The sequence below is a fragment of the Oreochromis niloticus genome, linkage group LG2, assembly GCF_001858045.2.
Source record: "Oreochromis niloticus isolate F11D_XX linkage group LG2, O_niloticus_UMD_NMBU, whole genome shotgun sequence".
NCBI lineage: Eukaryota > Metazoa > Chordata > Actinopteri > Cichliformes > Cichlidae > Oreochromis > Oreochromis niloticus.
Genome location: NC_031966.2, coordinates 21,932,386 through 21,955,774, shown reverse-complemented (window position 1 = coordinate 21,955,774; position 23,389 = coordinate 21,932,386). Strand labels below are relative to the sequence as shown.

The following is a 23,389-nucleotide window of genomic DNA, read 5'->3' as shown; positions in this document are numbered from 1 at the left end:
AAGAAACAACACTGCTTTTGACTCTCGAAATTCTCTCGTTCTACTGTTGCTCGGGTCTTTCAATCTCTCAGCTCTGTTTCTCACTTTTCACTTGGAGTCATTCCATCTCCTCTCTCCTCTTTACACTTTTCCTTGTTCTTTCTGCTTTACAAATTGAGACGACACGATAAGAGATTGCCACTGCCATGCCAGCCTGGTGCTCATTGATAAAACCATATCTAATCCATCTTAGGCCCCCCTCTGTCACCAACACACTCATCTCTGAGACAGTCAACGTGCACAGGATCCATCTCTCTTTTTGAACTGAGCTGCACAGAGTCAGAGTTTATCTGACTTAACTTCTGAAAGAAGAAAATGGAGCTCGATGAGTCAGGTGAATTTCACTCTGCCTTGAAATGATGTGCAAGTGTGTTGTGTGTTGAATCGGTAGCATCCAAAAGCAAATGAAAAGACTCTTGGTTTTAGGTGGAAATGCATGGTCTATGAAAGATCTATTTTATAGGAATTAAAATGAGATTTTCCTGTAATTTCCTAGAGCCTGTAAACTCATCAAGGTTCTGCTAAATTACACAAGATGCATATTAATCAAATCGCTTTATATGGCTTGCACATTAGCTTTGAAAAGGATCCATTCTCCTCTTACCTGCATTTACTATTTCACTCTTAGAACTATATTGACTTTATACAGTTCGCTGCGATAAGGTGAGAACACAGTATTACACGTGGCTTTGTGGTCAAATAACTAGAAATAGCTTTTCTAATATCCAACTCCGATACAGCACTCACTAGGATTTTTCATGCAGCAATTTGTAAAAGTACACATGCATTTATTACATTAGTATGGTCTTCTGTCTAAAGCTAAGACACTTCAACAAATATTACCCCAGAGGGAAAGTGGGTAATAAGTGGAGTATTTGAGCAAGTTTATGAAGTATGAGATGTTTATGTCTCTGTATATTAATGGAATCATGAGCAATTGCCTCACTATTCGAATGAATCACATATGAATCACTGCTGTCAACATGGTGAATACATTATAGAGAACAGCTGGGGAAGGAGATGTGCTGCATGCATTTATAAACATGCATGTGTACAGATGTGTGAAAATATTGAGGTGGTTATGTAAAGAAAACTGTTTTGTTAAACGTACAAAAATGTCTTGTTATAACTTCACAATCTTGCCATGAACAGAAGGCCATCAGCACAATGTCACCCATTTTGTTTAATACCTAACAAAAGCGTTCACAATCACGCTCACACTGACACCCAGGCCCCAAACCTGTCAGCCCAGATGCTGGGGAGGCACCAGGGACTCTTGTCTCACTTACAACAATGACACAATGGCTTTACTGCATGTAGGTGTATGCAAAGCAATCTATTTTTCAGTGTTCTTTGGATTTTATATGCTGCATAGGAAAAAGAAAAAACAGTCTCACATTTTGACAGAAAACTGAAAATCAACAGAGTGAAGATCTACACCAATCGGCGCCAGTCCTGTCTGAAATATACGATGGAGGGTTACATCCAGAAAATAAAATCTGATTCACCTGGATTCACTGGGACCCAGAATAGCCTTGTTCATGCTGTGTTGTCATATATGGCAAAATAATTCCAGCAGCATCTCTGGTACGCTGCTTGTGTAAAGACTTTTGATCTACACTGACACTGATGAAAAAACCCAGAGTTTTGTTTTTTTTTGAGGTTTTTTTTTTTTATACTGTCTTAAGGACATTTCTTTTTCCATCTGGAACTTGTTTGAGCAACTATTAAAATGTATATGCATGAGGAAGGAGTTGTGTATCCCTGTGTTTAAAAAGGCTTGTTTTATGGAAAACAGCAGTGGGCAGTAAGCCATGGAGTGACAGCTGTCTTGTGAATCATTAAAATACAATTTGGCAACACAGTTAAAACTTCAGAGGAATAATTCCCATTGCGTTGTACAGCTTAACACTGGACAACAGTTAAAAAAATTAACCTTACAAAATGAATTTTAAGTAGCAAACACACTATTGTGCAAATTACATCCTCTTTATTTTATTCTGTGTTCCCGTGACAGAATCACTGCTTGTGTTTTTCTTTTTTTAATGAAACCAATTTACTTGCATATCTTAAAATGACTGAGATGGTTTAATGGTTTTTGGTTTAATCTTTATAAGAAAACTGTCAAATATAACACACTAAGAAGGAGTACGTAGCGAAATATTTGAATTTTTTGCTTGCTTAAAGAATGAACTCACAAAAACAACATGCATAGCTAGGTTTTTTTGTTGTTGTTGTTGTTTTGTTTTTTTTTACAAAAATGGCCGCTGGTTTAGTGTTTGCAAAGCTGTGTTGTTACAATTACAATCACAGCTGTAATCTCAGTAAATAATTTTACTGTTTTAAAACACAGATGGCCACTTGTAAATTATGCTGTCAGCCTCAGAAAGCACAAACAATAATAAAAATGAAAAACATAAAAGAGAGGATTTGCCTGCTGTCAGATCCAGCAAAAATATACTACTCACTGGATTCAGGGTCTGAGTTTCCATCTCCCTCGGTCCGGCTGTTAGGTGATGTTTGCTCATAGTACTCCTCTTGGGGGAAGCTAAGGGGAAGAGGCTGGGTGGTACTGGCAGTGATGCTAGGCTCCGGGTCTCCAAGCCCGCTGTCACTGCAACTCTCCTGGGAACCGTCTGGAAGATGGAACGTCACACGGCGCTGGGTCTGAAGCACACCAGAAGATAAGAAATGTTTATATGAGAAACACTTCTGTCCTGTTAATATGAACATCATGATCATCATACTACTACTACTAATAATAATAATAGTACAGAAACCTACATTATTATAGTGACTGTAAGCAGTTTAAGAGGTAAGGGGTGAACATTTTTTTAAAATGTGTAGTTACTCTCATACTAAAGACAGACCTAGACAGCAGATCTTTTAAGTCGGGTAAGACGCAAGGCATCCATCCTGGATCAGACTTGCTCCACATTCCTCAGCAACAAACACCCTGTCACCATTTTATGGTTCTCCTCTCACTCATCACAGCTTAACAAAAACAGCTCTTGTTATTAGACCCAGTCGTCTGGCTCAGACAATCTGGCCTTTGTCAAGGCGTCTCAGGTCCTTACGCTTGCTCATTCTCCCCGGTCCCGCATTTTGACGACAACAGCTCACTCTTTACTTAAATCACATAAATCCCAGACCCTGACATGTGCTGCTGTTAGGAGATAACCTATATGATTGTTTCACCTGTGAGCGGTCATAAAGAATGGGCTGATCGCTGTATGAATAAAACCCACTGTATCGGTCCAGGTTTTGAAATATCCACCTCTAAGATTTTTACCTTCACCCCATGCAGGGATGAATGAAATCTCAGTTTTTGTGTTGACTGTAGAGAGACTACAGAGTTGACGAATTACATTGAAATATTGGCAGCAATGCCTCATTCTAGAAGTAGTGTTAAAGGTACTCTTTATAATCCATAGAACACAGTGAACTGTCTTTTTTTTAAAGACTGTTTTATTCAGCAGTGAGGAGTTCCTATGAATACTTCAAAGTGAGATCTGTCTGGAAAAACAAGGACATTTCTTCTACAGAAAAACACTGTTTAATCTTTTAAAATATATCAAAGCTTTGAGCACCACAATCAAAATTCTTCTCACAGCCATTGTACTGGGGTGAGGACAGAAATCTCAAAACTATGTGTATGGTGTTAACTGCAACACTTACTTGAGATTTTTTTTTCTTCTTTGACTGAAGGGGCAAACAGAATAAAAGGCTTTAGTGATTCACTAAACCGGTGTTATCATCAATTGAAACTGTGATTGTTGAGTTCTGTTTCTTCTACACTGGAATTCTTCAAGATATCAAGATATTGATTCAATTAACCTGAACCTTTACAATTTAACCTCAACATACGGGTAAGGCTCATGGGTGAGCTTGGTGTTTAACTAATTATCCTCTACACTGAAGGCTTTAGGTCATAGATATTTTACAGTATCAGAGACTTCGTAGTTTGTTCCAGTACCAGTAAAATTACACAATTCTCAGTACCCCTTTTTTTCCAACTATCGAAAAAAACCCGCATCTCTACTTAAAGATAAACTCTTTTATTATAAAGTAATTTAAAGACACCAACAAGGTGGTGACAACCTTTTTACTTAAAACGTTAACATGATACTTTGTTTATAAGACGCAAAGGTTGACTGAAATGGTTGGTAAGGTAGCCTGCTAATGGTACTATGAAGTCGACCGTCAGCTCCAATATGTTAGCTCATTCATTCCTTTATCTTTTTAGTCACTGCAAACATTATAGCCTATGGAACATAACTAATATCATAATACCGATTCAAAATATAAACAGTATAAAAGATGGCCTTAGCTAAAGTGACACTGCTCGCTGGTTTCTGAAGAAGTAAATTGTTGAATGACTCATCAATTAAAAGTCGTTAGCTAACATGCAGTTTCATATCGTAGACAATTGTCTATTTTGAACATAGTAAAGGGTGAGCAAAACACGTACTGTTAGAAAGAGCAGTTTGTGGATTTTACATGATTGCTGGTAGAATAACAATAGCAGTGGCTACATTGACTCCAGACACGCTCACAAAGTATGGGTTTGACTATCGTGTGGATATGTGCGTCCACAAATGGGACACACTGAACACTTTTACATTTTAAGCTTAACATTTGCTGAAACTGCAGAAAGGTTGGGTTGTGAGTTACAGTGCAAACTACAATCAGGAAGAACTTTAACAGTCCTGTTCCCCAAACACTCCTCGTCTTTCAGTATGCTTACAGACATTAAGTACATAATGGTGTTTAACAAATCTATTAGACCACCTCTCTTTAACCTCCTAGGACCTGCCGTCCACATATGTGGACATCACATTTTTGGTTATTTTGACCAAAATACTCAATTTTGCTCTACATGGGCCTTATATCCACTTACGAGGACATTATACTGCTACTGTTCTATCAAAATTTTAAATGAATATCCTCATTTATGGCTCTCATTTTTCTTAAAAACAAAAATAAGGTAAAAAAAAAAATCTGGAAATTCTTTGTTTTTACATTCATCGGGCCCCAATATGCCCAAATATCAAAGAGAAATTAAAAATGCATGTTGTGGAAGAGTTCGGGTCTTAGGAGGTTAAAGATGAAAACACAAATAGAAATCTGAATTCAATCAAAAATGTATTAAAAATTATATTGTTATTTATTAAGCAAATAACAAACCGAATTTGTGCTTTTATACACACGTTTGAGCCGGCGCACTGGACTTCTGTGACAAGCCAGAAATTAATCAAGCATAACAATCAACCACTAAAACTAATTTTTCTGTTCAGGAATGCAAGTAAATAATTGTAATTTGGCACCTTAATCAAAAAATAATAATAATGTGCTTTACATTTTTTCAGCTGTTTTATAAAACAGCAAATTTGAAAATTCATAGATTGCAACAGTTATTATATTTTTGCATTTTAAAATATTTGGATTAAATAGCTTGTGTGTATTGGTAGATTAACCATTACAGAAAAATAAACAATGATTTTTGGTAATTATGAATACTGTTAATTTAGGTCAGCTGTGGCATAAACCTTACACTGGGTGGCCTAATAAATGTGTTAAGCACTGTATTGCACATTATGAACATATACTGGATAGGATTTAATATTAAGTATAAAATGAATAAACACACACTGAGCACTTGTGAACATTGTAAGTTTTATATGTGAAACTCTATATTCAGACATGTACTGTATTTTAAAATTTAAACTTCCATTTCTTTAATAATATATAGCTTTTTGAAATCAGATAATTCTTTCTGAGACACCCTGTATAACAAAGATTTATAATAATTCGTTTTTATTCAGTGTGACTTAAAATGAGTGATTGAGGCCATGAAGTCAGCAGGAAAGTGTTTGTAGAGGTCAAAACAGAAACCTGTTTTTTCTACAGACCTCTATAGCCCCAGAATTCTTTGTGCAACCACAGCTATGTCATCTGGCGGCCTTAAAATACAGGTTTAAGGTACGGTATTTCAGCATAACAATGCAAAATTCTTCCATCCCTGACTTTTACTGTCTTTCGTAACAACAGCTCAGGCCAACGGCACTAGCCGCCATCTTCCACACAAAGTTTTTTTTCCTGTGGTTCGTATAGTTCTTCAGCATATAAGAGTGGACATGAACACTTGTTCATGATCAAGATGTATGCTGTCCCCATCGGTTTCTGAACAATTGCAGCATATGTACATTTGTTTTCTTGGATTTTTTTTTTATCTGTGACACTTAAACAAAATTAGTTTTTGTGTTTTTAGAATTTCGGTATTGAAAAGTAGCACAGGTATTGGTTCTGGTCACATCCCCCTAAGGCAAGGGTGTCTAACATGAGGCCCTTAGTGTTACAGCTTTTCTGATTGATATAGACCCCCACTGTCCATTGCCATCCATACTACACCGAACCACACGGACATTTTCTGTTAACTATTGAAAACTCTATACTCTAAATTTATAGGCACCCTGATCAAGTAGAACCTCTTCTGTAATGTTACATGTTTATCGTGTTTCACTGGTGCGCTGTATGCGGCCCACGATGTAAAATGTGTTTCACATCCCTGCTCTAAGGACACCACCAATGACAAAGACAGAATATTAACACCAAGGAAGGAGTGACAGCAACACTTACTCATAGACGAATGAGTATAGTGAGATGACATTTCCAAGGGAAATCCATGCCTAAATGTTTTTCATGACTTGTTGGGCCTATCTAGTGTTTATCTTCTTTTACAGTAACAGGAAAATACTCCAAAGTGTATCCATCTTTAAATTGAATAACTGAGACAGTGACCTTATATTGGCGAAATGTTTTGGGTGTCTCAGGCCTATTAAATTACTTTTCTTATATAGGGTATCTGTAAGGCTTGTAATTGAGACTTGTGCAGTACAGGTCCAGTGGTAGATGGGATGTGTATTAACAGGTTGAAATACCGTATGTCCTAGTTTTCCCTCTCACCCAATTTAGACACAAAAGAAGTGGAAACATGTGGAGGCTGAGACTTTGATTTGTAAAGTCTTGGGGATCACAGGAGTGTGGGCATTTTCTTCTCAACAGTACAGGCCTCTTTGATTTCTCTGGAGGTTTACAGAAGTTTATGTTGTGACCTTTCTTTGGAGCTAACAAAGAAATACACTCTGTACAGTATCTCCGTTAACATGTTTGCTAACCTAACAGAAAGCAAACTACATGGTTACAGTCCTTTATATTGTGGGCAATCTTTAGACTCCACAGATTTTATATTTTTACTTTTATCAAAAAAAATGTTTCCTTTACAAAGAGAAAATCAGAAATGAGGATATCTGAGTTTGATGTAGCCGCGGTGAAACAGAGCGCAGTCTCTGTAATATAGACTGCAGCTTGAATTTATGTCTACACATGATTCCCTGAGTAACATCATACTGCATCACGCTGTATAGAGGCATAAAACGTATAAAATATAATTACGCCCTCAGCTTCGGTTATTGCGGCGAATTTTATTCATCCCATTATTCAAACTGATAAGATTTTTTTTTTCCAAGAGCAAATACAACTGGCACAAATGACTATCTTGATTTTCCATTGCTATAGCAACAAAAGCAATATGCATGTCCTGAATTAAAAACATCATTAACACTTGCGCCTTTAAGCTCAGGAGAAGCTGCGCACACATATTTTTCCATAGTCACCACAGTGTATAGATAAAGCACTTATTGTTGTTTGATAAGTCTAAATAAGGCAGAGGAAACAGAGGAGAGATGGAGAGCAAACTAAAGTCTGGCTCTAAAGAAGGACAAGCTGCCAAAAACAAAGTGCACAAAAAAGCTTCATTTAAAAATTATTAGAGTGGGCTGCCTAACCTAAATCCTCACAATTAGCACCCTGAAAGCACAAACTGAGTGGTTTCAATACTGTGATGTTCAAGCAGTTTGTTAAATACTCTTTTTTTTTCTCTTTCTTGATTCATCTGGAACCCGAGGCCTCAAATCCTGCTCTCCGTTTGTGCGAGTGTGTGTGAGAGTTTGAGTGTGCGTATGCCCTTAAAAAGACAGATGAGAAATAAGAAGAAAAAGACAGAAAAAGGGGGCATGCAGTCAGAGAAACAAACAGCCAAACACACATAGCCTTCAACTATTGTCTGACATAAAAACTCTGAAACAAAAGCGTTTTGTTGGAGGAAAAATGTATTTGTTCACATGCGCTGCATTAATTTCTCAAATACATAAAAACACGAGAAGTAGGACTAAAATCAATCTTGTTTTTATTGCACGTGGCGGGAGATTCTCTGGTGGCATATATTCTACAGCACATAGCATTGTTTTTTCTCCTGGTTTTATTCATTTTCTAAGACAGAGCAGAAAGAAATACCTTGCTGGCAAAATTATATAGTTCTGTGTGCCATGTTTGCCCACGCTTTCAAGTGGTCTAAATATCTACTTGTTCTCAAACAGCGTTGGCAGCTGTTTCTCAAATTACTGGAGGATGCACGCAAATGCAATGTCCAGGTTCCAGCAAAAGAAAAAGCCCACTTACGGAAGGTTGGCAGCTTTACAAAAAAGCACGCTTTCTCTCCACATGATTCTAATTACTGAAAACTTGCTTCAACAATGGCTCCCAGAATCTATTAGAACAAACAGCTGCCCGTGACAATTAGGACATAATCATTTTGCATGAGGGAGTGTCTTCATTTTTAGACTGTTGTTTATTCAGGCTCCTTCAAGTTGATGCCAGATGTTAAGAAAAGCCTAATTCGATTTCATGGTGCCCTCGCTACAAAGTCACTCGGAGCTACAATATTAATTACAATTAAATACCATTAATAGGTCTTAAATAAATAAAAGTTTTGCTCCCAGAGGTAATGACTAATGCGAATAAAACATTAATGTCGAAAAACAAACACCACAAACAAAAACAAACATTCACCAAGGAGTCAAGGTGAGTGTTTTGCTAAGCATAATCACTTATTTAAAGAAGCTGCCAAAAATCCATAAAGCAAAGACAAGCTGCTGTAAGAGATATCAAGACCAAACAAAGCCCGTTCAGCCAGATAAAACACTGCCTTGAGAAGTATGTACACAGAGATAAACGAACAGGAGACGTGCATGCCAAGTTCTACCATATAACAAGCTCGAAAATCCAAAACCAGCCCTCTGGTAACCACCCTGGCAGGGATGAATTCACGGGTTACTGGATTATAAGTCGGTTATATTTAGATATAGAAGAGGGGAGGCCAAGTGGTTGCCACCTTGTTCTCTGGTAGGCTGCAGCTCCATGGCTTTTATTATTACATATACTGTCCCCCCCAACTGCCGTTCTCTCAAAATAGCAAAGAAGTCAGCGGTGCACAGAGAGGGACTTGGCTGACAACCACCTTACTGAGTGATAAACAGAGACCACTTAGGAGTGAATCAGGGGAGATTGGCTCTGCCATTTCAGATAAGGATCAGCTCGCGGGCACACCTAGACCTGCATAAATCTGTTCAGAGGAGATGGCGATTTGTCATGTCACACGTGTCTTATGTAGAGTGAAAAAAAAAGCAGCTATACAGCAATGGCAAGATCCAAAAAGCAGTGTCCTGCATGTCCCAGTATTGCTTGATGTGAAGGTGGTGCAACATTGGCAATAAATAAATAAAAACCAATGTGTTTCGTAGGTATTTCTTTATTCCTTTCTTTGATATTTTTTTGTACATGCTGTTCCAGTTCTGCCTATTATGTGTGAGGTGATATGCCTCTGCTTGTGAGATGATGAGTTAGCAGGAACACACAAGAAGGAGGTGATTCTAGCAAGTGGGCTGAGAGATTACTGGGTGGTTTTTTGACTTTCATCAGTCTTTGAGTCATCTGCTGTTATATACTGATAATTCTGATACTCTTTGTGTGACACTGTTATGACAAAACATATAATATCCCCAGTTCTGGCAAACTGTGGTATCACACTGAAATGTGAAATGTCACAAACATGATGACTTCAGTATGAATAAGCAACAGATGTTATTAATAATTCTGACTGTGTAGTCAAAAAACTAATGCGAGAGTTTAACACACGCATTTTCTGCCGCTTAACATTATGCTGAAGCTGCAGAAAAGTTGTGAGTTAGTGTGCAAACAGTAAGGAAGAACGTTAACAGTCCTGCTGTGATTCAAACACTCCTCATCTCTCAGGATGCTTACAGACATTAAGTACATAATACAAATCTATTAGACCACCTGTCATAAAACATGAAAACACAAATCTGAAATCAGTCAAAACATGTTTAAAAATTATATTGTTATTTATTAGGCAAATAACAAACTGAATTTGTGCTTTTATACCCATAATAGAGTCGGCACACTGTGAAAAATTACTGTGAGAAGTCAGAAATTAATCAAGCATAACAATCAACCACTAAAACTAATTTTTCTGTTCAGGAATGCAAGTAAATAATATGATTTGGCACCTTAATCAAAAAATAATAATAATGTGCTTTACTTTTTTCAGCTGTTTTATAAAGCAGCAAATTTGAAAATTCATGAATTGCAACAGTAATTATTTTTTTGCATTTAAAAACATTTTGATGATAGATTAACCATTACATTGTATTGTTATTACCAATACTCTTAATTTAGGTCAGCTGTGGCATAAACCTTACACTGAAAAATGAATAAACATTTCACTCTGTCATGTATCCAACAAACAACTTTTAAAGTAATAAGACGATGCTTTTCAATACTTATGGCATTACACTGTTGTCAATGTGAAATTTGACAACATATTTCAGCTATTTATGGAGCCTGATGGGGACACTGGCGGACAAAATATTATTGCGTGGCCACAAGTTAGTTATTTGTGATCACAAGATCAATAACTTGTGGCTAAGAGGCAGTTAGGAATACAGATATGATAACTAAATTGTTGCCATGTCTTATTAATGCCTGGCCACAAGATACAGAATCTGCTGTTTACTGACAGCATCAGGCGAGCTCTTTAGGGAAATTATCACACATGAAGCATCTATAAATTTGATTTAATTTTGTTTTATTTTAACCTTGGGATGAGTTATAATAATATCCTGCATTATCAGCAGTGGGAGGGGCCCTGAAACAGCTCTCGCTCTCTCAGTCCTGTTACATGTCTGCTGTTTTCTTCTGTGTAAGGAATTATATAATTGAGGAAAACTGAATAGCGGCTAAGAAATCAAAATACGTGACATGACGGATGTGTTGATAACCTGTGTTCTTTTTAAACACAGCCTGGCACCTAAAAACAACAACCTGCTCTGAAACAACAGCAAAAATAGTAATTTTGTTGTTTATACTATTTTTATTTTCATATAGAGCTTGAGAGGGCAAAAATTACAAGCATCTGACTTGACAGTTGAGCCCAGACGCGCACAAAGCTCCACGCGCTTCAGGCAACAATTAAAAGATCAGACACCTTGCAGTTTTCTGATCTTGTTTATCTCATATTCAAAGTCATGGACACTTTATAATGAAGTTGTGGCCACGATTTAATATCTAATTCCCATGTCGTATTAACTCGTGAACACTATTTAATTATCTCATTCAAATGTCTTATTATGGACACAAGTTATTGATCTTTTGGTCACATGTTACCATGTGGCTTCAAAAAAAATAAAATAATCATCACCAGCGTAACCAGGAGGGCTTTACAGCTCTAACTCTCGTTAGTCGTAGTTATACTAGAATATGATTATAACAAACGGAAAAGGCCATCACAATAAGAAGATTTGCCATTTATGTTAGTTGTAAACCTTACATTTCCAGAATTTTTAGAATCAAATCCAGCAATGGATTTTCATCTGTGTTTTTTGTTTTAGATTCAACCAACAGCATAAGCAGGAACCGTTTGTTATTTGCTATTTTTAGTGAGAAACTACATGTTTTTTAAGCGAAACAAAAAATGTGAAAATGTGTTACACTCGAGACAAAAAGCATTTAAAGTCTGAAACTAGTGCTCGATTGCATGTAACCATATTTAAACCATACAGTGTTAATATAATGGAGCACCTGTGCAGTTAAAAATAATATTGTGGAGGAATGTGCATCTGACAGTGAGCATCAAGCATTCGTTAGTGAGGTGTGTTTGACTCTAATTGCACAGAGTAAATAATTATTGTGTTGAAAAAGACAGCAGTTCTTGACATCTGTAATGTTCACCCAAGTATTAACATTAGCTGACAGTGTTAATTTGTTTGCTGTAAAATATAACAGCAGTCCAAACAAATGCTTTATCAGGCAATATTCATGCTGATAGATGTGAACATGCAAGAAAGAGCAGGAAAAATGTTTAGCACTCACATTCACAGAGGTGATCTTCCCCAATTGACAGGCCTCCTGCAAGGAAAGATGACAAGTTTTTACATCACTGTCTGACTTTAACTCCGTAGAGAATTTACAGTTGAAATTGATATTTGAACTCAGCAAAGGAAAGTGCGCGGGGAACTTTCCGGTGTTCTTGGAGTCAATCCGAGTTCACAATCAAGAATCACGTAGATTTGAGAGTTTAAAGTCTTTTTAAAGTTGGAATTGAGAATAAGGATACATATTGATTTCTTGCTCGGATGCAAACTTTGTGCAGTGCACTTCCGTGCCCAGTTGGCTCGCCAGCAAACCAGGCTGCAGAGTACACACCCGCTCCCCAGAAAAGTAAAGAATAGGGCAAACCTGACATCCTGACAACAGAAGCCCTACAACTGACACTTTGATAAAGATGTTTTCTCCACATGTCAGGGAGGAAAGTGAACAGAATATCAAATGAAGCATCAAAAATTAACAATAAACAGCGACAAGCTTCTAAATTGGGAACAAAAGACACCCGCAAGCCTGCAAAATAGCATCCTCTCTCTGGGGACTGAGATAACTCACAGAGAGATAAGAGTATTTAATTTTTAATCACCAATTTTGTTTTCTTTGTACTGTGTATAATAATCTGAATACGTGACTTTATTTGCAAAGAAAATAGAAGAAATGTGGCAGTGAAGTGCCACTTAGACAGGGGAGAAGCTGAGAGGACTACTGGGGTGGAACGGTAAAACAATGAACAGGAAACAAGTTCATGTCAACAGATTATCCCTCCGTAATTATTCGCCAAGGGATGCTGTTACTGACTGAGCGATAGAGGAGTACGCCCCAAGATATTCACTAAAAACAAAATGGTTCTTCGTGGTGGCCAGCCACACTAAATTAAAAAGAAAAAAATAAGAATCCATAAAGGGTTTTAGTATCTTTCAACTCATTGTTATAGTTTTACAGCCCATACATTTACGGTTTGGCTCCATCTCACCTCATCATCATCCACTGTGCCCAGAATACCCTACTGTTGCATTTATAGCACAAAAGCTCTGATAAAGCCAACACCTAATATCAAAAGGCAGGCAAGCAAAGCTAGCAGTTAGCTGATAAGCATATCATTTAGCAGTGTTTCCCTCAAAAGCTGGAGTCTAAATATTTGTCATTTGCCATATTTTTAAAATCTTTTGTAGGAAGCAACAACTTTATGTTGCATAAAGTGTTTATGAAAGTTCATTTGCAATATTATTGATCATATATTCCCCAGCATGGACAACAGAGACACAAACCTAAACATGTCTGAAAGTAGCACAACATGATAGCCTCTGATGACAATTTAGTACCTAGAAAAGAAGCCACTTCAATACTATTGAAGTGGTTTGGCTACAAGAAGTCAGACCTCTAAGCACAATACAAAAGATTACTTTTCTTGAGCTTCACAACTCGAATCAAAAACAGACCATCCAGTACAACCAGTGTAAGAGGCACGCAAGGAGCAGGTACTAACAGCTGGTATTGTGTGACCCATTAGTAAACAAATGACTCAAGTGAGCAAATTTAAAATGTAAAACCTTGCCTAGGCCTACTTTTGTGCTTACACTTGACTTATGCTGTGTCACTGGATGTATTGCTGTTTCACTACTATTGCACTATAATGCTGCTGCTGGCACCTTGTGGCAATAGATTTAAACAAATGAATTAGGAGGTATGTTATCAATGCCAATAGCTTAGTGGAAAAGAAGGATGGGAAACGTCCCTTCTTTTTGTTTGCACTCATAAATCCTGCTGCCTGCGAGGATTTTTACATTGTGCCGTCTTAGGTATTATTGCAAATGGGGCAGATTTCAAAGCCAGCTTCCATTTCTTTTATTTCTATGTTTTTTTTTTCTCCATATCTAAATTTTCTGCAAGGCAAAAATATGATTAAGATCTTTCTAACACAGTCACGATACTTGCTTGGCATATGAATCACTGTAATTACTATGAAATCAGCAGCACATCAATTTCAAAAGTATCCTGTTCAAGAACTGAATGTAGATACACTCTTAACAATCTCTTCTACATATGGAGACAATGTCACTCATATCAAAGTAGATTACATAAGCTTGTAATTAGAATTAACACTCCACTTATCATTTCATCATCACATTATGCCCTAAATATCTACTAAGCACTCATAATCAGATTATAAGGAATACAAAAATATTATAAAGGCATATATCAGTGTCTTTCTCTAAATGTACCTTTACTGTTTACGCAAATGAGAAGTGCATGTTTATTTTATTATTTATGTATTTTTTCTGCACATTTGAGACTAACAACACCAGTCAAGTCTGTCTGAAGATTTACTCATTTGCATCTAATGACTGGTCATTTAAAGCAGAATTTTACTTGGGGCTGCCATCGGGCAGTTGTTTCTTCTTCAAGTAATGTTTTATTCAACATCTTGTGACACATACTTCAAGTTAGAGACCTTGCCAACCAATTAAATATATGATAATGCACATAAGGGACCTGAGAAAGTGACCTGTGGTTGTTTCATATTTAGATGACATTCAAAGCAGTAGTTGTACATCTGATTGTCAGAGACCATAAATGTATGAGTTTTCTCTTTTTTTCTCTGCTCAGTATGGATTGGTCAGTGACCCTCTCTCTGCATGTACGCCTCTCAAACTAGCAGTTTCAAAGCACTCACATGCAAGCCTGGGAGAGAGTTATGCTTAAGATAAGTGCATTTGTTGGTGAACCACATCAAAGTACAGAGGGATGTCTTAGCGAGCAAAGGCAGTGGAGCTCAAACCTCGCCTTTGATCACCCCAGGCACTCTGATCATTAAAATATTGGATAAATAATTGATTAAAAACTCCAGACCTTATTGTGCTCTGTTTCTGTATCCAAATGTATCCTAATTTTGAGACACAGTGGGTACACTGTACATAGGAATAAGGACATATAGGACATATTGTTGCTTCAGAGGGCATGTTTTGCAAAATATTTGCTAGTAATGAGACTTGATAGTGAACTGACTAGAGGACTGAGTTACTGACTAACTGAGTTCCAGTATGAACTGAAGGCAGGTTGAAGTCCTATGACAAACCTTCTTCACAAGTAATGGTCTGAGCTCTAGCGTGCCAAGCTGCTACAGTGGCAGAGAAACCGAGAAAAAAAAAAAATCAAAAGTCACAGACAGAAGACAGAAATGAGTGCATTCCAGCTGAGCGTAGGTGACCGGAGGGTAGCTAATATTCCATCTACAGTGGAAACTGTGTACGCAGTATGCAAGAGAAGCGCAACATGAACACTATGTGTATATTAGGGATATTAAAAAGGCTATTTTCCTTCATCTTACGCTTATATATGGGCTAGTATTGAAGTCTCCCTAAGTACATATATATTTGCATATTGAGTATAAAAAATGAGTCCAAGGTAATCAAAATTTATTCCTGTTCCAACTTATAATACTTGGCCTGTGGCGAAGTACAAATTCTGGACCCCATGCAGAGTCTCACTGGGCCCACTTATCCATTGAATAAATCCATTACCACGTTTGTATGAGTAACTAAATCAACATGTGTATGCCTGTTCATCCGTAGTGGTTCATGATCACGATGATCATTTTTTTCTAAACATATTCTGATTACCGCATGTGTTCTTCACTGTCAGGTTTTACCTCATTATTCCTGTTATTTTAACATATTTATTGGACTCTTTGCATGAGACAAAGGTGCAAAGTGATCCTACACTGGCCTTCAGTCTAAAGGATGGTTGCCTTACATTTCCTAATGAAATAACATGAGAGGCCTCACAGAGATCATGTGTTATGTGCAGAGATAAGGTAGCATATTAAAACTAAACCTAAGTACAACTAATTGATCTACAAAACTAATTAAATCAAGTGTTTGAACTGATAAGTCAATACCTACAATTGCTCCCATGCTGACTGGTCTTTATTAGTTGAATGTCTGAAAAATAGAAATTTTGCGATGCTGCTAAAGGTTAATTTTCATCATTAAAAATTATCAAAACAATTTTTGCCTCAAAAGAAAGATGGTGCTTATTTATCATCTAGCTAGTTAGCTCAACAATTGATGTGATTGTGTCTTCCATCGCTATGGTTGTTCCCAAGCGCTTAGTACTGACCTGGAAGTACATGGACTTCCAGAAAAACTTTTGTGGGATCTTGCAAAAATAACTAACTATGGGGCTCCATACATATTTTCTAATAGGTGCAAAGAAATTGACTTCTAAGACCTTACAATTTTATTCACAAAAAGCTGTTGACCAGTCTGCACCACACATTTTAACATGAACATCTACGGGGGGAATGACTCCGATTTGGAGTGGTGCCTACAGGAACTATTTTTTTCCAATTGCATTGTCTTTCAGCTATGGAGGTTGCCCCTGGGTAGCTATTGACAATCACAAGGTATTCCAATGCTATGCTGTCTTTTTGACACTAAAGGGGAACATGATTTACAAGATCATATTGTCCAAAATAAGATTTAAAATTAACACCTAAGACCATAAACCATAGATCACAAACTCATTTAGGAACTGTTTACTGAGATCATCTAACAGGAGAACAGTAATCTTATTTTTTCATAGACTGCAGAATCAATCAGACTTTTGCTTCCACTGAGAGGAGCTGTCCACTACTGGCCAGAGGAAAGAATGCAGGTTTAAAACACTTCAATTTTGAACTCTTCAAAGCTACATCTATCTATTTTTAACTTCAATAAAATTTTTAGGTGTTCAGAACCCCCCAGACTTGTATTTTAATTACAGATATGTTTGTAGTCCAAAGGACATTACAAACAGAGACTTATTTGTAAACATATGTCACCAGAGAAGGACAACAAACATTGATATTAAATTACACCACACTCTAATGACATTTAGTAGCCACAATGGGGTCCAATTTTAACTTCATCAAGCTCTAAACACATTCAAGTGCACTTTAAAACCACAGAAACACAGCTGGTAGCCAATATAGTTAAATTACCACATATCACAAACATATAACATATTTATAATCCAGTAATTTCCACAGGCATCCATTAAAACAATGCCAATCAAATCACTGACTCCTGTTATTCCAGCATTTTGGTGACTTTTTCTTGATCTCTGTTAACGTCATGGCACAAAGGTCCAAGCTCAATTATGACCGCTCTAATATGTCAGCAATTAAGATATAGCATCACAATAACAAGCTTTGCTGAGTAAGTTCCATTAGCAATAACTTCAAAGTAAAAGAAAAAAAACTTCCTCATTGCAGTTTGTGAAAACATTTTTAAAGAGCATATGATGTGATAACTTCAAGCTACAGTGAAAGCCTTAAAACCCCTCATCCCTGGGGTCCTCATGCTCCTAATAGTTTAACACTAATGAGATCTGCTGCTCCCATCTTTACAGCCTCCCACATAACAGTTTATTTCATAGTGTAAATACCTTTGAAGGTAGGGAGAAGCACAGAGCAAACCAGAGAGACGAGAACCTTGCTAGTTGGCCACGGTCTCTTAACTTGTATATTTCGCATTTGTTTTGACTGCAACCTAAGGTTCCTTGGTGAAACTCGGGTCTTCTGCAATTCAGCTAGTCTTACTGCATGAAGTCTGTGAAAATAATTGACTTTGACAAGATTGGAGTATTTGGAAAAAAATGTGCCGTGGTCTATTACTTGAGCTTTTTGGAGACGTTGGGAGAAAAGCACATGGCCTGTTATCAGGTGCTTCCCCAGAGGAAGAGTAGGTAGCCTCAAAACAATGAGACAAATGCACACATATGCACACATAACATAAATATTCCTCACGGAAAACTTGGATGTGCATGCCATCTGCTAATGCGCGCAGACACGAGAGACATGGATGTCTCAGCCAAGACAAAGTGAGCAGAGTTCAAGTTTACATCTCTTATATATCTGGCAAACACAGCATGCCTTAGACAGCATAATAAAACGGTTGCAAAACAAAACACCTCCTCATCGAAAGAGGCTAATAAAGTCTTCAATATACTTAAGTGTAGCCTTAGATAAATAGAATAACCATTTCCCTCTGCACTGGTGTTCAGTTGTCCAAAGTGTATTGATGTACTTATTGACATTCATTAAAGGGAAACCCTCTCAGCAAACCACAGAGAGCGGTGTAAATCCTGTAAACTTCTTGAGTGTGCATAAGGAGCAACTTTCCTTTAACACAATTACAAAACAGCAATAATGTCACCGTATGTTCGAACCAGTTTTGATTTACAAGTGGACACCATGTTGCCTTTTAATCAGCTTATTATTATTAAGTGGTCTGTATATGTGTGTGTTTCCCCTGGACAATCCTCCTTCTTGCTTCACTCTTAGCGAGGTATTGATCCTCCCAGTGTACCAGCCCCTCCTGATTTCATTAAGCTAGCTGCTGTTAATTACTCCACACTCTAACCTTTTGCTGTTTCATTTGGGCCAACAAATTGGGTGAATTAAAAAAGGTGATGTGGGAAGAGGAAAAGAGAGAAAGGGGGAAAAAAAGCTCCTTGGCAGCTATGCTGGTGGACCCCCTCCCTTTCTGTGGCGTTTGTGTCAGAATCCCAAGCGGCATAATAATTAAAAAAGTTCATCAATGTTCTCTTTGCTCATCAAATTATGCAGAAGGAGGCTACTCCGGTAATTGTGGCAGAGGATTCATTTATGAAAACCATATGAGCTAGAGCTAGTATGGTTGTCTTGGGAGTTGGAGAATTTTGTCCTTTTTTCACTTCTTTGGGCTCGTGTCAAAGGTATCGTAGAGTCAAGCCGACTGGTGATTAAAACCCATTTTATTTACCAGGATCATGTGATGGTCCTAAGATTTTGTTTTTCACTAAATCAAAATCCAGCACACACCAATTTGTCTTCTTAGGGAAGGTATTAAAAGAGTGCGGTATGACACATAGCTGCAAAGTTATAATTAGACTTCATTTAATACCTTATGTCACGAGATTACATGCGCAGTGCATGGCATCTAAAGCATACTTAAATCTCAGGGGATATAATTGATTAACCATATGAGGGCGGGAAACAGATGATGAGGATGATGCTCTAAATCCATGTTAAATCGATATAGCCACTTCCTACACATCAAGGGATTATTGACAGAAATTACTACCAGCCGTAATCGCTCGCGTACATCGGATAATTTCTAACTTGGTGTATTAATGTGTGAACGTGCACAAGTGAGTCAAAAACATCCCACTGCTGTGACTGCTCTAAGAAATCATCAAGCTTTAAGTGGGACAATTTTGCGACATGGATACATTACCAAGAGAGCAAGTAAAATTTATAGGATCTTTTGGAGCCATTATGAGAGATGCCCTTTTCTCAAGGTTGAGTACATTCTAGTTGAAAAGATTCTACATGATGCAGAAGGAGCCATTCAGAGAACTCCCTTTGGCTGAGATAATAACTTCATCATAATTAGCTTGTGGTGCTCAGGAGTGTTGAATTGTCGGTTGCAGTGGGATCTGCGCTGATTTATTGCTTGATTTAATTACGTATCAAAATTCAATTAGACATGCTTTCAACCAAATTCAAAGTGAGCTTTGTCAAGCTGTCCCTTGAAATCAGGTACAGCTTGAAGGACATCCTTCATAATGCAGTGACATCTAACTTAATAATTACCACTTACCAAAAATCATTCATGTGCTTAAAAGGCAAAAAATGCTATGCCGGTCTTAGAGAAAAAGAAATAAAACATTCTTACTTTGCCATTACTTTTTCCAAATTTCAACTGGCATCAAACAGCATCAAACCGTGTGAAGCACACCTTGATTCAGTAGTGATGTGAAGAGGGTTGCAGGTACTTTACCAAGTGAAGATACATGACAAAATGCTCTTTGAGGTTGACTACAGTTGAGGAAGTGTCTGGCTTTCTTTACCCACATCACTCAATGCCTTCTCACCTCCTTTTGCTCCAGACTACACTAGGGAAAAAAAGAGGAGCTGTTTTGAATAAGTGTCACACCAGCCTCCAAGAGCTACATTGATCTTTACTGCTATGCAAATTTAGGATGTCATGGTGTCTATGCTAAGAAGTCAAGGAACGGAACGAATATTTCAGCCTGAGGTCTCTGACTGAAGTCGAGTCCTTTACTACTATTGTAAATACTTCCATTGACAATTTTAAGTACACCTAAGTAACAGGGTCCTCTTTTGACCTCCAGAGTTGCCCCCTTTTTTTTAAAGGTATGATTCAGTAAGTTGCTAAAGATGTTACATTAGGATTTCGATCTATTCTGACTTTACTGCAAAGTTTTTGCAGTTTTTCATTGTTACAGATGCTATGAACTTCCCACTTCACCTCACCATAAAAGTGTTTTATTAGGTTGTGATCTGGGGACTGTACAGACCACTGGAGTAAAGTAAAGTAATTTCCTGGAACCATCTTGAGACAATGACACATTTTCTTGCAAGAAAACTTCCTTCTTAAAAAAACAGAATTAGACAGAATGGTAAGCAGTAATGTTAGATATATTTATGGAAGCAATAATATGATGAAAATACCAAACACTTGTAGAAAAAAAAGCTGTTTTTCTGTTTTCACTCAATTTTCAACTTGGTTCCTTCCAGTGTCAAGTAGTTATAGCACAGAAGAGATACCTCGCTCTTTCTTACAGTAACACCAACACTTGAAGTCAGGCCCTGCATATGTTTACACTGCTTAATGGCAGTGTTGTTAATTGACTTAGAGAGGGAAGCAAGCAAAGTAACAACTCATGTTGTTACTTTGTAATTTTTATATTTCACAGAACAAGCACTGCCTAGTTTGCTTGCCCTGTTTGAATGATATATATATATATATATATATTCATTCCACACAGCCACACTGACTGAGATAATGTAAGTGAGAGAATATACTCGTGCCCCTTGCTGATTTCCACCTTCTTCACCTTGCCTTAGTTTTCCCCCTGTTTGGTGATAGCATGTCAGCTGTTGCTGTCACAATGGATGATAACAATCTTACTAATGCATAATAACATCCAGGGCTTTATATCCCCCTCGCAGTCTCTGCATTATTACAATATTATTTGCTACAAGAAAATGAAGATTTTGCTGCTGGCTAAAACATAATATGAAAGGACAGACAGGGAAAAAAAGTTAAGTGTTTTAGCAACACTAGTCATAAGACCCTAGTGTGCTATTAACTGTAATATTGTTGCGGAAAAAACTCGTGTTATATGTATTGAGAGCCATTTTCTTCTACTAGCCAGTGGCAGGATTTTAAGGTTGTCATGGTCTAAAGAATTGTCAAAATGTGCCCACTTTTTAGAAACTCGGTTTTATTCACCATGTCTGCTAAAGGTTCTACAGTGATATCCAGTTCAGAGTCTTGTCCAGTGGTTTTTATACCAATTTAAAAACTGGTGCAGAATTTGACTGGATATGAAGTTAAATATACTGTAAATGTTGGTGACACATGAGCAGATCCTACATGTTTAACTGGAAAATAATTGAACTGTTCAGCCCTGTCTGCGTGTCCTGTCTGCCTCCACAGTGAGTCACAAGAGCTCGGGCTGCATTAACAGTGAGGTTTATCTGATAAAGTGCACCGTCAAGGAGGAAACATGAAAAAAAGAGAATGGAAAGACCCACTGATGTGTCATACCTCAGTTTATCAAGATCCTGTTGTAATATGAGTTGTTCACCAATTTGATCGCTCTCCTACGGAAACAGTTGACAGTTTTCCTCATTGACACTTATGGAAGCATTATCCAAAGACTGTGATGTGCAAATATGTAGTGAATCACAAGCTCAAGTGTGGAGAAAAGAGCCTGAATCAGTGTCATTCTCTGACGAACATGAAACACAGTTATGATACTGATTAATGATTGTCACTAAATCTATGGTACTGATCTCCTAAAAGCGGTAGACGCTTCTGTCTTAAACACACTGCCATTTGCCAAATGGTAGCTATAATGTTATTTAGTGTATCCACCGAGTTTCAAAATACATTCAATGTCATTCTTCACATATTACAACAGGCGTAAGGATTAGACAACGAAGCTGGTGAAACATTAGCTGACAGCGGCCTTGTTATAAATTTCAGTGAAAACCCCACAACAAGAAGTGATAATACTTTATTAATCTCTGTGAGAATAATGGCCCTCTCGCTGAAATGTTGACAGGTCTCATTTCAGAAATACGTCTTTTTTTTCTATTCCAGTTATATGTAATCTGTTCCCTACACACAAATCAATTTATATCTTAAGCGATCAAATTTAGCATGAGGATAACGTTTTTGTGCAGCTAGAATGGGCTTATATCTGTCTTTATAAACAACAGTGTGGGTTCATCTCCAAGAAATTGATTCTGATTGTCTTTCTATATTCCAGAATAGTTTTTTTCCACATTGGTAACAGGTGTTTTTTCATTACTAAATGGTGAAAAGTTTTGTTCTTTTTTTTTTTTTTTTAAACAAACAGCTCATATAGGTTTAATATAACCAAAAGACTGTAGTTATAATAGTCCAGTAACTATAAAACTTAAAAGGTCAGTTCTGAGTACTGATACAGTGAGTGCATTTTTTTCCACTAATGTATTCATCTTTTTCAACATTAGCTTGTTACTATGGATGAAACCTGTAGAGATGATGCTTCTAATAAAAGCCTGCTGTCTCTGTGTCATAAAAGACACGCGGACTGTGTTTTCTTTTCCCTTTTCCTCGTGAAAAGGTAATGGAAGCTAAAGAACAGACAGGTCACTCTACATATTTTTAGAGTAGGGGACTGTATACCCAGGAAGGAAACTTAATTAGAGCATAACCCTTCAAAGCCTGAACCATGAAATAATTGCCAGTAAATTCAAATTTTTTGAAAATGGAGAGTTTATTGAACCACATAACAAATTTGTTTATAAAATTAATTAAATTTTAATTTCCATATCTGATTGCATTTGCACCATATTTACATCTAGCATTTTCTTTTTTTAATTTGCTTAAAAATGCAGTCGGGAAAACACACTGATGATGTAGACATCTCAAAAACTCACAAAAAACTGTATGTATCAAATATGAAACATTGGGCGTTAATGAGTTAATCACATCATCACACAAAG

General features: G+C 37.2%; 1 protein-coding gene across 3 annotated transcripts in view; it reads right to left on the bottom strand.

The window, feature by feature from the left end:
• The window catches only part of pcdh11 (protocadherin 11), a 186,001-nt gene that overhangs the window by 53,666 nt on the left and 108,946 nt on the right, over positions 1–23,389 (bottom strand). For all 3 annotated transcript variants that reach the window (XM_025911580.1, XM_025911581.1, XM_005467579.4), the window contains 2 exons: positions 12,328–12,363; positions 2,508–2,706 (listed from right to left, as the gene is read on the bottom strand). In XM_025911580.1, the coding sequence (XP_025767365.1) occupies positions 2,508–2,706; positions 12,328–12,363 (235 nt within the window). The remainder of the gene's footprint in view (positions 1–2,507; positions 2,707–12,327; positions 12,364–23,389) is intronic.